The sequence below is a fragment of the Pan troglodytes genome, chromosome 7 (assembly GCF_028858775.2).
Source record: "Pan troglodytes isolate AG18354 chromosome 7, NHGRI_mPanTro3-v2.0_pri, whole genome shotgun sequence".
Classification (NCBI taxonomy): Eukaryota; Metazoa; Chordata; class Mammalia; order Primates; family Hominidae; genus Pan; species Pan troglodytes.
Window position 1 is genome coordinate 104,941,004 of NC_072405.2, and position 13,292 is coordinate 104,954,295.

A 13,292-nucleotide genomic window follows, 5' to 3' on the forward strand; every position below is an offset into this window, starting at 1 on the left:
CTGCTTACTGCAACCTCCATCTTCTGGGTTCAAGCAATTCTTGTGCCTCAGCCTCCCGAGTAGCTGGGATTATAGGCATGTGCCACCACACTTGGTTAATTTTTGTATTTTTAGTAGAAACGGGGTTTCACCATGTTGGCCAGGCTGGTCAACTCCTGACCTCAGGTGATCCGCCTGCAACCAGGCCTTTCTCAGGAAAGCGGTCTCAGACCTGCTGTGTTAACTCTTTTCTGCACATCCCCCCACTCTCAGTATACACTGTTGGACAGGGACAGGATATCCCCTTACTCTGGGATAAGGAATCTGTTGTGTTTATGCCACAATTGTGTTCCTGGGGAATTGTTTTCCAGTTCATTGTTCTCCATGGTCCTTGATTTTACACTCTGGAGATCTTTTCTCTTCCATTTTCCTCTATAACCATACCTAAAGATGGGTTTGGAGAATGTGTCATCCTTAAGGGCTAAACAGCTTTCTCAGATTGCTTGCTCTGCACTAAAAGTTGAGGCCTATATATAAATTTGCTCAAGATAAAAGCTGTGGGTAATCTACAAATCTAGGTGAGGGGCTGGCCGCAAGAAAACTATATTTGGGAGCTGGAAAAATGAAGATCTATATTATGTCATGACAAAACATTTGATAATACTGTTTCCTGTGAACAGTTGACAATACTATTTTTTTTCTATCATTTTAGGTAATGAGGTTGCAAAACAGAATGTTACTAGAGTGCCTTTGTTATTAACATCTGCATTTGACTACAGGAAAGAGATCTGGGTTTAGAATAGAATTGGACTATTTGTAGGTGGGAATAAAGAAGAAAATAGAGAATCCCAAAATTCTGGGACTTGTAATGTTGAAGTGAGAACAGTTTATTAACCAGGCATGGTGGCTCGCGCCAGTAATCCCAGCACTTTGGGAAGCTGAGGCAGAGGATTGCTTGAGGTTAGGAGTTCAGGACCGTCCTGGACAACATAGTGAGACCCTGTCTTTATTTAAAGAAAAAAAAAAAAAGAAAAAGCTGTTTGTCTTTTTCAACCAATAAAAGTTAAAATCAAGAAATGGGAGGCCAGGCACGGTGGCTCAAGCCTGTAATCCCAGCACTTTGGGAGGCCGAGGCAGGTGGATCATGAGGTCAGGAGATCGAGACCATCCTGGCTAACATGGTGAAGTCCCGTCTCTACTAAAAAAATACAAAAAATTAGCTGGGCATGGTGGCATGCACCTGTAGTCCCAGCTACTTGGGAGGCTGAGACAGGAGAATCGCTTGAACCTGGGAAGCGGAGGTCGCAATGAGCCGAGATTGTGCCACTGCACTCCAGCCTGGGTGACAGAGCGAGACTCCGTCTTAAAACACACACACACACAAATTTAAACTTAGGCAATATAGTGAGACCTCATCTCTACAAAAAATTAGAAAAAAAAAAAAAATCAGCCAAGTGTGGTGGTGTGCCCCTGTAGTCCCAGCTACTTGGGAGGCTGAGACACAAGAATTGCTTGAATTCAGGAGGTGGAGATTGCAGTGAGCCGAGAATGTGCCACTGCACTCCAGCCTGGGCAACAGAGGAGACTCCATCTCAAAAAAAAAAAAAAAAAAAAAAAAAATTTAAGCCTAGGCAATACAGTGAGACCTCATCTCCACAAAAAAATTAAAAAAAAAAAAAATTAGCTGAGAATGTGGTGGTTCATGCCTGTAGTCCCAGCTACTTGGGAGGCTGAGGTAGGAGGATTGCTTAAGCCTGAGAAGTGGTGTTTGCAGTGAGCCAGGATCGTGCCACTGCACTCCAGCCTGGACGATGCAGCAAGACTCTGTCTCAAAAAACAAACAAAAAAAAAAGTTAAAAAATTTGAAAAATACAACGTAAGAAAGAAAATTAAATAGTGTAGAAATATCGACTACAAAATAGTATTTCCTCCCCAACTACAAAAATATATTTTCAGGGTAGAAAATGTGGAAAGTAGAGAAAAAAAAAACAAAACTGCATCCATAATTTCAGTAGATATAAATACTCTTAAAATTTTGGCATAAGTGTGGCTTTTTTCTATGTACTTATAGTTTTTTTTTTCACTTTTTGTGAAATTGAATCCTGCATTTTTTTCTCAACATATCATTGGCTTTTTTATGTGCATTAAATATTACTTAACTGTGTTCTATATTCTGATAGTGACATTTCATAATCTGTTTTTAATTTTGTGTGCCTGATCACCATTTTACAAATGAAGGGACTGGTGCACATAGAAGTTATCTGATTAGGCTGGTTTGTGACTAACAACTTAAAGTCAGATCCTTTACTTTTCGATTTTCAAACTAAAATGGTTGTATTTTAAGAGTTTGAGACCAGGAACCAGAGCTCCTTATTTTCTCTAAAATACATGTACTTATTCCAAACACTGAAAGCTTGATGTCTACTCCATCTTTGACTCCTTACAAAAGTAAAATATTTAGTAATGCTGGGCGTGGTGGCTCGTGCCTGTAATCCCAGCACTTTGGGAGGCTGAGGTCGGGGGGATCACCTGAGGTCGGGAGTTCGAGACCAGCCTGACCAACATGGATAAACGCCATCTGTACTCAAAATACAAAATTAGCCAGGCGTGGTGGCGCATGCCTGTAATCCCAGCTACTCGGGAGGCTGAGGCAGGAGAATCGCTTGAACCCAGGAGGCAGAGGTTGCAGTGAGTCGAGATCACGCCATTGCACTCCAGCCTGGGCAACAAGAGCGAAACTCTGTCTCTTTTTTTTTTTTTTTTTGAGACGGAGTTTCGCTCTTGTTGCCCAGGCTGGAGTGCAGTGGTGTGATCTCAGCTCACCACAACCTCCGCCCCCCAAGTTCAAGGGATTCTCCTGCCTCAGCCTCCCGAGTAGCTGGGATTACAGGCATGCACCACCACACCCTGCTAATTTTGTATTTTTAGTAGAGACGGGGTTTCTCCATGTTGGCCAGGCTGGTCTCAAACTCCCGACCTCAGGTGATCCACCAGCCTCGGCCTCCCAAAGTGCTGGGATTACAGGCGTGAGCCACCGTGCCCGGCCTGCAGAGTGTTTTTCAAACATTTAGAATATGATTATTTATTGATATTTAATTAGTTACTCTATACTAGTTTGCATAACAGCACAACTGCAACATGCTATGCAAACTATTATGTATTAAATAATGTTATAAAAATAACTAAAATTTTAGTTTAGCTAAAAAAAAATCAACAAGTTGATTTTTACTGTCAGTCATTCGGTAACAGAACACTGGGTTTTAGGCCTTTAGTCCCTTATTTTTTTTATTATGCTTATTATACTCAATGGCTGTAGCAAGACTGAATCATCTTTTGTATACAAAATCCAAATGTGTCTTATGTTATTTCATTAAGAAGCAGCTACAGGCTGGAGGCAGTGGCTCATGTCTGTAATTCAGCACTTTAGGAAGCCAAAGTGGAAGGATCTGTTGAGACCAGGGATTCAAGACCAGCCTGGGCAACATAGCAAGAATCCTGTCTCTACAAAAATAAAATAAAATTTAAAAAAGAAATAGTTTGTGTCCATATATAACAGTTGTATGTGATCTTTTAAAACATGATAATCAAAACTTATTGAGTTGTACATTTTACATGGCTTTAGGTTTATAGTGAGTTATTCTTCAATGAATAAAAAATCCTGAAAGAAAAAAAAAATTTCTGAATGAACCTGTACTTTTTTTGATATTGGGTCATACATTCCTTTGGATTACTTTTTAATATTCATAGACTAATTTTTGTACCATCTTACCCTTTTCTTTTTTCTTTTTCTTTCTTTCTTTTTTTTTTTTTTTTGAGACAAGATCTGGCTGTGTCACCTAGGCTGGAATGCAGTGTTGCCATCTCGGTTCACTACAACCTCTGCCTCCTGGGCTAAAGCGATTCTCCTGCTTCAGCCTCCCAAGTAGCTGGGATTACAGGCACCCGCCACCACCACTTGGGCTAATATTTTGTAGAGACATGGTTTCACCATGTTACCCAGTCTGGTTTCGAACTCATGAGCTCAAGCAATCTGCCTGCCTCTGGAAGTGTTGGGGTTACAGACCTGAGCCACCACACTTAGCTTCATCTTAACCTTTTTTTTTTTTTTTTTTTTTTTGAGACAGAGTCTCGCTCTGTCACCCAGGCTGGAGCGCAGTGGCATGATCTCTGCTCACTGCAAGCTCTGCCTCTGGGTTCACACCATTCTCCTGCCTCAGCCTCCCAAGTAGCTGGGACTACAGGCACCTGCCACCACGCCCGGCTAACTTTTTGTATTTTTTAATAGAGACGGGGTTTCACCGTGTTAGCCAGGATGGTCTCGATCTCCTGACCTTGTGATCCTCCCGCCTTGGCCTGCCAAAGTTCTGGGATTACAGATGTGAGCCACTGTGCCAGGCCCATCTTAACCATTTTTAAGTGTAGCGTTCTATTGTGTTAAGTATATTTATGTTGTGACACAGATCTTAGAACTTCTTCCTCTTGCAGAATATAGACTTTAAATTTTATCTTATCTTATTTTTGTATTTTATTATTTTTTTGAGACAGAGTCTTGCTCTGTTGCCCAGGCTGGAGTGCAGTGGCATGCTCTCTGCTCACTGCAACCTCCGCCTCCCAGGTTCAAGTGATTCTCCTGCCTCAGCCTCCCGAGTAGCTGGGATTACAGGCACCCGCCACCACACCCAGCTAATTTTTGTATTTTTAGTACAGACAGGGTTTCACCAGGTTGGCCAGGCTGGTCTCGAACTCCTGACTTCAGGTGATCCACCCGCCTCGGCCTCCCAAAGTGGCGGGATTACAGACGTGAGCTACTGCGCCCGACCTATACTTTAATTTTTAAAACAATTTTAGATTTGCAGAAGAATTGAGCAGATAGAGTTCCTGTATTACACTCTCCCACATATGGAGTTTCCCTTATTATTAACATTTTACATTAGTATGGTACATTTGTTACAATTAATGAAGCAATATTGATACATTATTATTAACTTAAGATCATATGTTATTCAGATATTCAGATTTCCTTAGTTTTTACCTAATGTCTTTTTTTTTTTTTTTTTGAGACGGAATCTTGCTCTGTCCCCCAGGCTGGAGTGCAGTGGCATGATTTCGGCTTACTGCAACCTCCACCTCCCTGATTCAATGATTCTTGTGCCTCAGCCTCCCGAGTAGCTGGGATTACAAGTGTGCGCCACCACACCCAGCTAATTTTTGTATTTTAGTTTCACCATGTTGGCCAGGCTGGTCTCAAACTCCTGACCTCAAGTGATCTGCCTGCCTTGGCCTCCCAAAATGCCACCATGCCCAGCCCCTAATGTCTTTTTTCTGTCCCAGTATCCCATCCACAATACCACATGACACTTGGTTATTATGTCTGTTAAGCTCCTCTTGGCTTTGATACTTTCTCAAGCTCTTGTTTTTGATGACCTTGACAGTTTGAGAGATATATTTATAGGATGCCCCTCTGTTGGAATTTATCTGATGCTTTTCTCACAATTAGACTCGAGTTGTGGGTTTTGGGGACAAAGACCATAGAGGTAGAATGCCATTTTTAATCACATCATATCAAGGGTACATATTACCTTTTGATTACTTTTAATATACTTTTTCAGATGTATTATTTCAACGCTTTGCAAAGATTTTCATTGGCTGTCTTGCAGCGGTTACTAGTGGTATGATGTATGCTCTCTACTTATCAGCATACCATGAACGGAAATTCTGGTTTTCCAACAGGCAGGTAAGAAGAAAGAATTTTGAGCATATGAAAGTTATTTTCCCAGGGAACCAGAATATATGTATGATAAGTATGACAAGTGCTGTCTTATTTATGGCTATTAGGAACAAAATGCTCCAGAAGCTGTTTTGAGAATATAGTTACAGTATCAACCTTAAAATACTAATAGTGTATTTCATAGAATAAAACTATGAGGGTGCTCCCCTTTCTGCAATTAACTTATCAGGGACTTTTGATGACAGTGAAATGTTATGGAGTTTAGTCAGCCTTTTCATAGTTTTGATAGATAGTTCACATTTCAGAAACAATCTGTGGAAGTTTTAGTATTAAAATATTTTAATTTTTAGATCACATGATTAGAATGTTTTTGAGGGTGTTGAAAGGCATTAACAGGCATCACATAGTATTAAGATTTTGCCTCATATTACTGTGTTTAGTGTTTGGTTTTCAATCATGTATATTTCCACAGATTCTTCAGTCACTATAGTTGTATTCATAATTTCATAGTTTGACTTTTGAATAAGTTTGTTTGCAAAGTCCTCTTGGCTTTGTAGAGTTTTTAAATTTTTGAGCCCAAACTGGGTTTTTTGTTTTTCTTATTTTTTAGTCAAGCTGACCGAGTATTTTAAAGCAATTGGTTTAATTAACACCATCAAGACATTTAACTGAGTAATTACTGACTATATCTGTCTTGATTTAGCTATTACTGTAGCATATATTATTTCCCTGAAAATGTTATGCAGATTGACTGCAGTTCTCAACAATGGATATATGATAGAATCATCTAGGGAGCTTTCAGAGATAACCTACCTCTCAGATTCTTAGGTAGGGGCAGTGGGACAGGCTGCGATCAGTATGTTGATAAATATTTTCAGGTGATTATGTTGTATAGGCAGAACTGAGAATAACCAAAGCTTTGAAAATTAGAAGGCCTTCATTAAGAACTTTGTTTTACAAAGCTTTGCGTATGGGTCAGGAGCATTGGCAGAATCTGGGAGCTTTTTCAGAATCATAGACTCTCAGACCCCACTTTAAAATCCGAATCTACAGTTTAATAAGGTCTCCAGGTGTTTCATATACCCAGTAGCTTTGAGAAGCACTGATTGAGAGTTTACATCTTTGAAATCTTAGAAACAAGTATTTGCATTCATAAAAAAAAATTTAAAGTAATTTATTTAGGTCAGTAAGCTCTTAGTTCATTCAGGCTGCTATAACAAAGTACCATAAGCTTATAAACAACAGAATGGCTTGTAAACAACAGAAATTTATTTCTCACAGTTCTGGAGGCTGAAAAGTCCTAGATCAAGGCATGGGCAGATTTGGTGTCTGGTGAGGGCTTGCTTCCTGGTTTATAGCAGGGATCATCTTGCTGCATCCTCACATGGTGGAAGCAGCAAGGGATCGCTGTGGGGCCTCTTTTATAAGGACATTAATCCCATTCATGAGGGAACTGCCCTCATGACCTAATCACCTCCCAAACATCTCACTTCCAAATATCTTCTCATTGGGTATTAGGTTTCACCGTATGTATTTTAGGAGGACACATGTATTCAGACCACAGCAAACTCAAGATGGGGAAAAATAGATCTGAAAAGACTTCCTCTTGGAGAGTCACAATATATAAGATATACTGAAACTCTGAAAAATCTTACAATAAAGCTGTTTGATTTTGTTTAATCTAGTCTTTCTCAAAACTTATTTAACTACAGAATTCTTTTTTGGTAACATCTGTTAACATTTTAGGAAGTTCTGTTGATCAAACTTTGTGAAAAGTGCTCTAATATTTTTATTTTTGTATTAATTGATACATATTATGCATAAAAATAATTCATTTGATTTTAAAAGATTATAGATTCATAAAATTTTGATTCAGTCTAAAAAGCACAAAGCCTCCTAAGGTGATTTTTACTATTATATTCTTAGTTCTATTAGCCTGATTGTAGGAATTTTAAGATTTGCTGTACCTCTGGAAGTTCATGTGAAGAGCACTGATTAAGTATCTGCTGCTCTTGCAAAGCACTAATTAAAGACTTGCTGTTCTGCTTACATAGAGATGTGGAACAGTAATAGAAAATATGGCTTTCTCCTTAAACTTGTCTTTTTATTATGGACTTCTAACACTTCAAATATCATTTGTTATTGCCTCTCTCACTATTCTTGCTATTCTTAGGGCATGTCTTGTGGTTTTCCTTCTAGATTTTCCGGATATATGTTATATATAACAAGTGATGACTTGTGATTTACAATTCATTTTAAACCTTAATGTTTCATTAAAATTATTGCCAGATTACTAAAAAGTTAAGTTCCTCATTAATGGGGCCACTAGTAATTAAAGAAAATTCAAACATGTCTTTGAATAAAAGGATAAATATTATTAATATGTTAATTTGGAAGGTGAGGAGGGAGACAGAAGATTGAGGCTGAAATTTATTTTATTTTATTGTTATTATTTTTTGAGACAGAATCTCACTCCATGTCCCAAGGCTGCGGTGCAGTGGTGTGATCTCGCCTCACTGCAACCTCTGCCGCCTGGGTTCAAGCGATTCTCCCACCTCCCGAGTAGCTGGGATTACAGACACACACCACCAGGCCTAATTTTTCTATTTTTAGTAGAGACAGGGTTTCACCATGTTGGCCAGGCTGGTCTCAAACTCCTGACCTCAAGTGATCTACCCTCTTCGGCCTCCGAAAGTGCTGGGATTACAGGGGTGAGCCAACACGCTGGGCCAGAGGCTGAAATTTAAAACCAAGTAAGGGCCGGGCGGTGACTCAACGCCTGTAATCCCAACACTTTAGGAGGCCGAGGCGGGCGGATCACGAGGTCAGGAGATTGAGACCATCCTGGCTAACACGGTGAAACCCCGTCTCTACTAAAAACACAAAAAATTAGCCGGGCGTGGTGGCGGGCGCCTGTAGTCCCAGCTACTTGGGAGGCTGAGGCAGGTGAATGGCGTGAACCCAAGAGGCGGAGGTTGCAGTGAGCAGAGATCGCGCCACTGCACTCTAGCCTGGGCAACAGAGCAAGACTCTGTTTCAAAACAAAACAAAACAAAACAAAACAAAACAAAAAACTTCAAATAATCCAGCCTGGGCAACATTGTGAGACCCCCTTCTTTACAAAAAAATAAAACAAAACAAAACAAAAACGCTGGCCATGTGCCTGTAGTCCTAGCTACTGGGTAGCTGAGGTGGGAGGAACATTTGAGGTTTCAGTGAGCCATGATTGTGCCTCTGCACACCAGCCTGGGTAACAGAGAGAGACTCTGTCTCTTAAAAACAAAAAAATTAAATTTAAGTCTGGGCGTGGTGGCTTATGCCTGTAATCCCAGCACTTTGGGAGGCTGAGGTGGGTGGATCATGAGGTCAGGAGATCGAAACCATCCTGACTAACACGGCGAAACCCCATCTCTACTAAAAATACAAAAAAATAGCCCGGCGTGGTGGCAGGCGCCTGTAGTCCCAGCTACTCGGGAGGCTGAGGCAGGAGAAATGGCATGAACCCACGAGGCGGAGCTTGCAGTGAGCCGAGATCGCGCCACTGCACTCCAGCCTGGGCGACAGAGCGAGACTCTGACTCAAAAAAAAAAAAAATTAAATTTTAAATAATAATTTCATTTTCTTTTAGGAGCTTGAACGGGAAATCACGTTTCAGGGTGACAGTGCCATTTATTACTCCTATTATAAAGATATGTTAAAGGCACCTTCATTTGAAAGAGGTATGATAATCACAGTTATATTTTTAATAACAATATTTTCCTTTTCTTTTCTTTTCTTTTTTTTTTTTTCTGAGACGGAGTCTTGCTCTGTCACCCAGGCTGGAGTGCAGTGGTGCGATCTTGGCTCACTGTAACCTCTGCCTCCCGGTTCAGGCAATTCTCCTGCCTCAGCCTCCCTAGTAGCTGGGATTAAAGGCATGCACCACCATGCCCGGCTAATTTTTGTATACTTAGTAGAGACGGGGTTTCACCATGTTGGCCAGGCTGGTCTCGAACTCTTGACCTCATGATCTGCCCGCCTCAGCCTCCCAAAGTGCTGGGATTACAGGTGTGAACCACTGCGCCCGGCTGTAATATCAATATTTTTCTTAAATAAAACTTTGTTCTTCTATTTTAGAACCTTTCCTCCTCCTTTTATTTTTACTTTACATGTAGTAATTGTGCATATTTATGGGGAGTGATATTTTGATATTATACACAATGTATAATGATCAAATCAGGGTAGTTAGTATATCCATCACATTGGACATACATCACTTCCTTGTGTTATGAATATCCAAAATCAACTCTCAGCTTTTTGAAAATATACACTGAATTGTTGTTAACCATATTCATTCTATAGTACTACAGAATACTAGAAGTTATTTTTCCTATTTAGCTGTAATTTTGTATCCATTAACCAGTCTCTCCCTATCCTCCCCTCCCCTCTACTCTTCCCAGCCTCTGACAACTTCTGTTCTGCTATATTGGGACCTTTCAATGTGGGGATTTGTCTCAGGATATAGATATTTCTCTTTATTGTGCTAAATTTTTTAAAAATGGAAAATGCAGCATGGAGTATTCTATTTGGGATCTTTCTTGATAACAATATTAAATATTTAAGGACTAATGACATGTTTATTTAATTACTGTGAAGCAGAATAAATAATCTGGAGAAAAATCTTTCTGTCTTTAGGTGTTTATGAACTGACACACAATAACAAAACTGTATCTCTGAAGACTATAAATGCAGTGCAGCAAATGTCTCTATATCCGGAACTTATTGCTAGCATTTTATATCAAGCCACTGGTAGCAATGTATGTATTTTTTGTTGGACCCTAATATTTATTTTCTCATGTATTCATGAATGCTCAAATTATTTAATGCCATCCTATTGTCTTGTTCGCTTTCTGTTTTTTCCACATAGGAGATTATTGAGCCAGTGTATTTCTATATTGGCATTGTTTTTGGATTGCAAGGAATATATGTTACTGCTTTATTTGTTACAAGTTGGCTTATGAGTGGAACATGGCTAGCAGGAATGCTTACTGTTGCGTGGTTCATTATTAACAGGTAAGAAAGCTGTTTTAATTGATTTTTAAAAACTTTTTGTGGCTGTAGTAGTCAGAGTTCTGAAAATGCCTCCCCTCACCAACAGTCCTTACTCTAATCCTCAGAACCTATGAATATGATGAGATGCCATTCCCATGATTATGATACTTTGTATAGCACATTAGACAGATTGGAAAGATTACCCTGTGGGCCTGGTCTAATCACGTGAGCCCTTAAAACCAAAGTGCTTTCTCTAGCCTGTGTAGAAAGAGAGATCAGAGGATTTTCTGCACCACTGCAGGCATGAAGCAAGGAGGAAATGAATTCTGCTAGTAGCCAATGAGATTGTAAGAGGACTACAAGCCCCTGATGAAAACTGTAGCTCTGGCCGATGCCTTGATTTTAGCTTAGGGATACTGAGCAGAGCATCCAGCCATACTCTGCTGGCCTTTGTGAGATAATAAATTTGTGTTGTTTTATGCCACTATATGCAAAAATTGAGACATAATATACCAGCATATTCTTTTGGATCTTTTTCTTTTTTTATTCATCCTAATCCTTAGAATCTGAATTTTGGGTCTTCTAGGTGAATGTGTGTGTGTATGCATCTATGTATTTGTATATGTATTTTTTACCAAAATCAGGTCTATTTGCAATACTGTTTTTGTTTTGTTTTGTTTTTGTTTTTGTTTTTTGTTTTTTTGAGACGGAGTCTTGCCCTGTCGCCTAGGCTGGAGTGCAGTGGTGCGATCTCGGCTCACTGCAAGCTCCACCTCCCAGGTTCACACCATTCTCCTGCCTCAGCCTCGGGAGTAGCTGGGACTACAGGCGCCCGCCACCACACCCGGCTAATTTTTTTGTATTTTTAGTAGAGACAGGGTTTCACCATCTTGGTCAGGATGGTCTCAATCTCCTGACCTCGTGATCCACCCGCCTTGGCCTCCCAAAGTGTTGGGATTACAGGTGTGAGCCACTGCACCCGGCTGCAATACTGTTTTTTTTATGCTGCTTTCTCTATTCAACTGTCACTGCCTTTCCATTTCAATAACTTTTTATCTTATCTAATACCCAGACCTTATTACAGTTTCCCTGGTTGACCCTAAAATACTCTATATAGCTGATTTATCCAAATCAGGATTTAATCCAGGACTCCATAGTGCATCTGGTTGTTATGTTCCTTAATACTCTGTAAATCTAACATAGTCCCCCTTTTTATGTTGAAGAGACTAAGTCTTGTTGCATCCTGTGGTGTCATTTAGCTTTTACCTTTATCTCCTGTGTTTCTGTAATCTGAAAGTTATGTGTAAAGGCTTGATGGGTTCAAAGTAAACAGTTCTGGTTGAAATATATGGTAGATTATATATTTTTCATGTTCCATGACAGTAGAAATTATAGTTAATTGATCAACCCCTAGTGAAGCTGAGATTGACTACTGGTTTGGGGGAATGGCAGTCTGATCTCTCCATTGAATAGTTATGTTTTTCTCTAATAACTGGAGAATAATCTGTGTGGCGTTTTTTAGCACCAAATGAATGTCCTTTTTACCATTAAGCATTTACCTAACAGTTGTAACACCAGTTTGTAACCTTTGCCTTAAAGTAGTAATTTTATTAGGGTTTATAAAATTATATTTTTCTATTTTCATTAGCTACATTCTTCATTCTTCAAAAGTAGAATTTTTCCTCATTAACCAGGGCTTTTTAGTTACCTTCAAGTCACTATTAGAAAGTGAAGACAAATGCTTAATTTCAATTTACCAATTTCTAAATAAGAGATTAATTTAATAGCTTTCTCAGATAGTGACAAAAACCTTTGATTCTGGTGTTCTCTTTTCTAAGCATCTTTCTGTACTTATGGATTTTTATTGATTCAGTGATTCATTTTAATTGATTTCATTGATTCAGAACATTTTGATCAATGTTCTTCTGTTGCTCAAATTGTCACACCCTTGGTTAATAGGAGTACCTTTCAGGCCGGCTCCTGAGTTCTTTTGACACAACTTTGTTAATCTTTGAAAGCTTTCTTGTTTTCTGGCTCAACAAGGTGAGTAGGTTTGCACTTTTGCTGCAGAAGATTTGTAAATAGCCACTTCTCATTGGAGCTTTGGTTCCTTTTAGTATAGAATGGAATTAGAAAATCCAGTCTGGCAACTAGGAGGACAAGATGATTTTTTGTTATGTCAGAAAGTGCCTGTTAGAGGACATTTTGAGTTGCTGTGTACTTTTCTAAAATGCTATTAGGATTTATTTTTAGAAAGACAGAAAGTTATAATAATACTCATAGACTAGGTTTAGAAAGTCTTATATTTTATGGCCGGGTGCGGTGGCTCACGCCTGTAATCCCAGCACTTTGGGAGGCTGAGGCAGGTGGATCACGAAGTCAGGAGATAGAGACCATCCTGGCTAACACGGTGAAACCCCATCTCTACTAAAAATACAAAAAATTAGCCAAGTGTGGTGGCGGGTGCCTGTAGTCCCAGCTACTCAGGAGGCTGAGGCAGGAGAATGGCGTGAACCCAGGAGGCGGAGCTTGCAGCGAGCTGAGATCTCGCCAC

At 39.7% G+C, this 13,292-nt stretch overlaps 1 protein-coding gene across 5 annotated transcripts in view; it reads left to right on the forward strand.

The window, feature by feature from the left end:
- DPY19L4 (dpy-19 like 4) overlaps nt 1–13,292 on the forward strand; it is a 71,071-nt gene that overhangs the window by 8,172 nt on the left and 49,607 nt on the right. For 3 of the 5 annotated variants that reach the window (XM_016959688.4, XM_016959690.4, XM_016959689.4), the window contains exons 3-6: nt 5,589–5,713; nt 9,336–9,426; nt 10,382–10,503; nt 10,614–10,759. In XM_016959688.4, the coding sequence (XP_016815177.2) occupies nt 5,589–5,713; nt 9,336–9,426; nt 10,382–10,503; nt 10,614–10,759 (484 nt within the window). The remainder of the gene's footprint in view (nt 1–5,588; nt 5,714–9,335; nt 9,427–10,381; nt 10,504–10,613; nt 10,760–13,292) is intronic. The other 2 variants (XM_063816415.1, XM_063816416.1) reach the window with 2 other exon arrangements.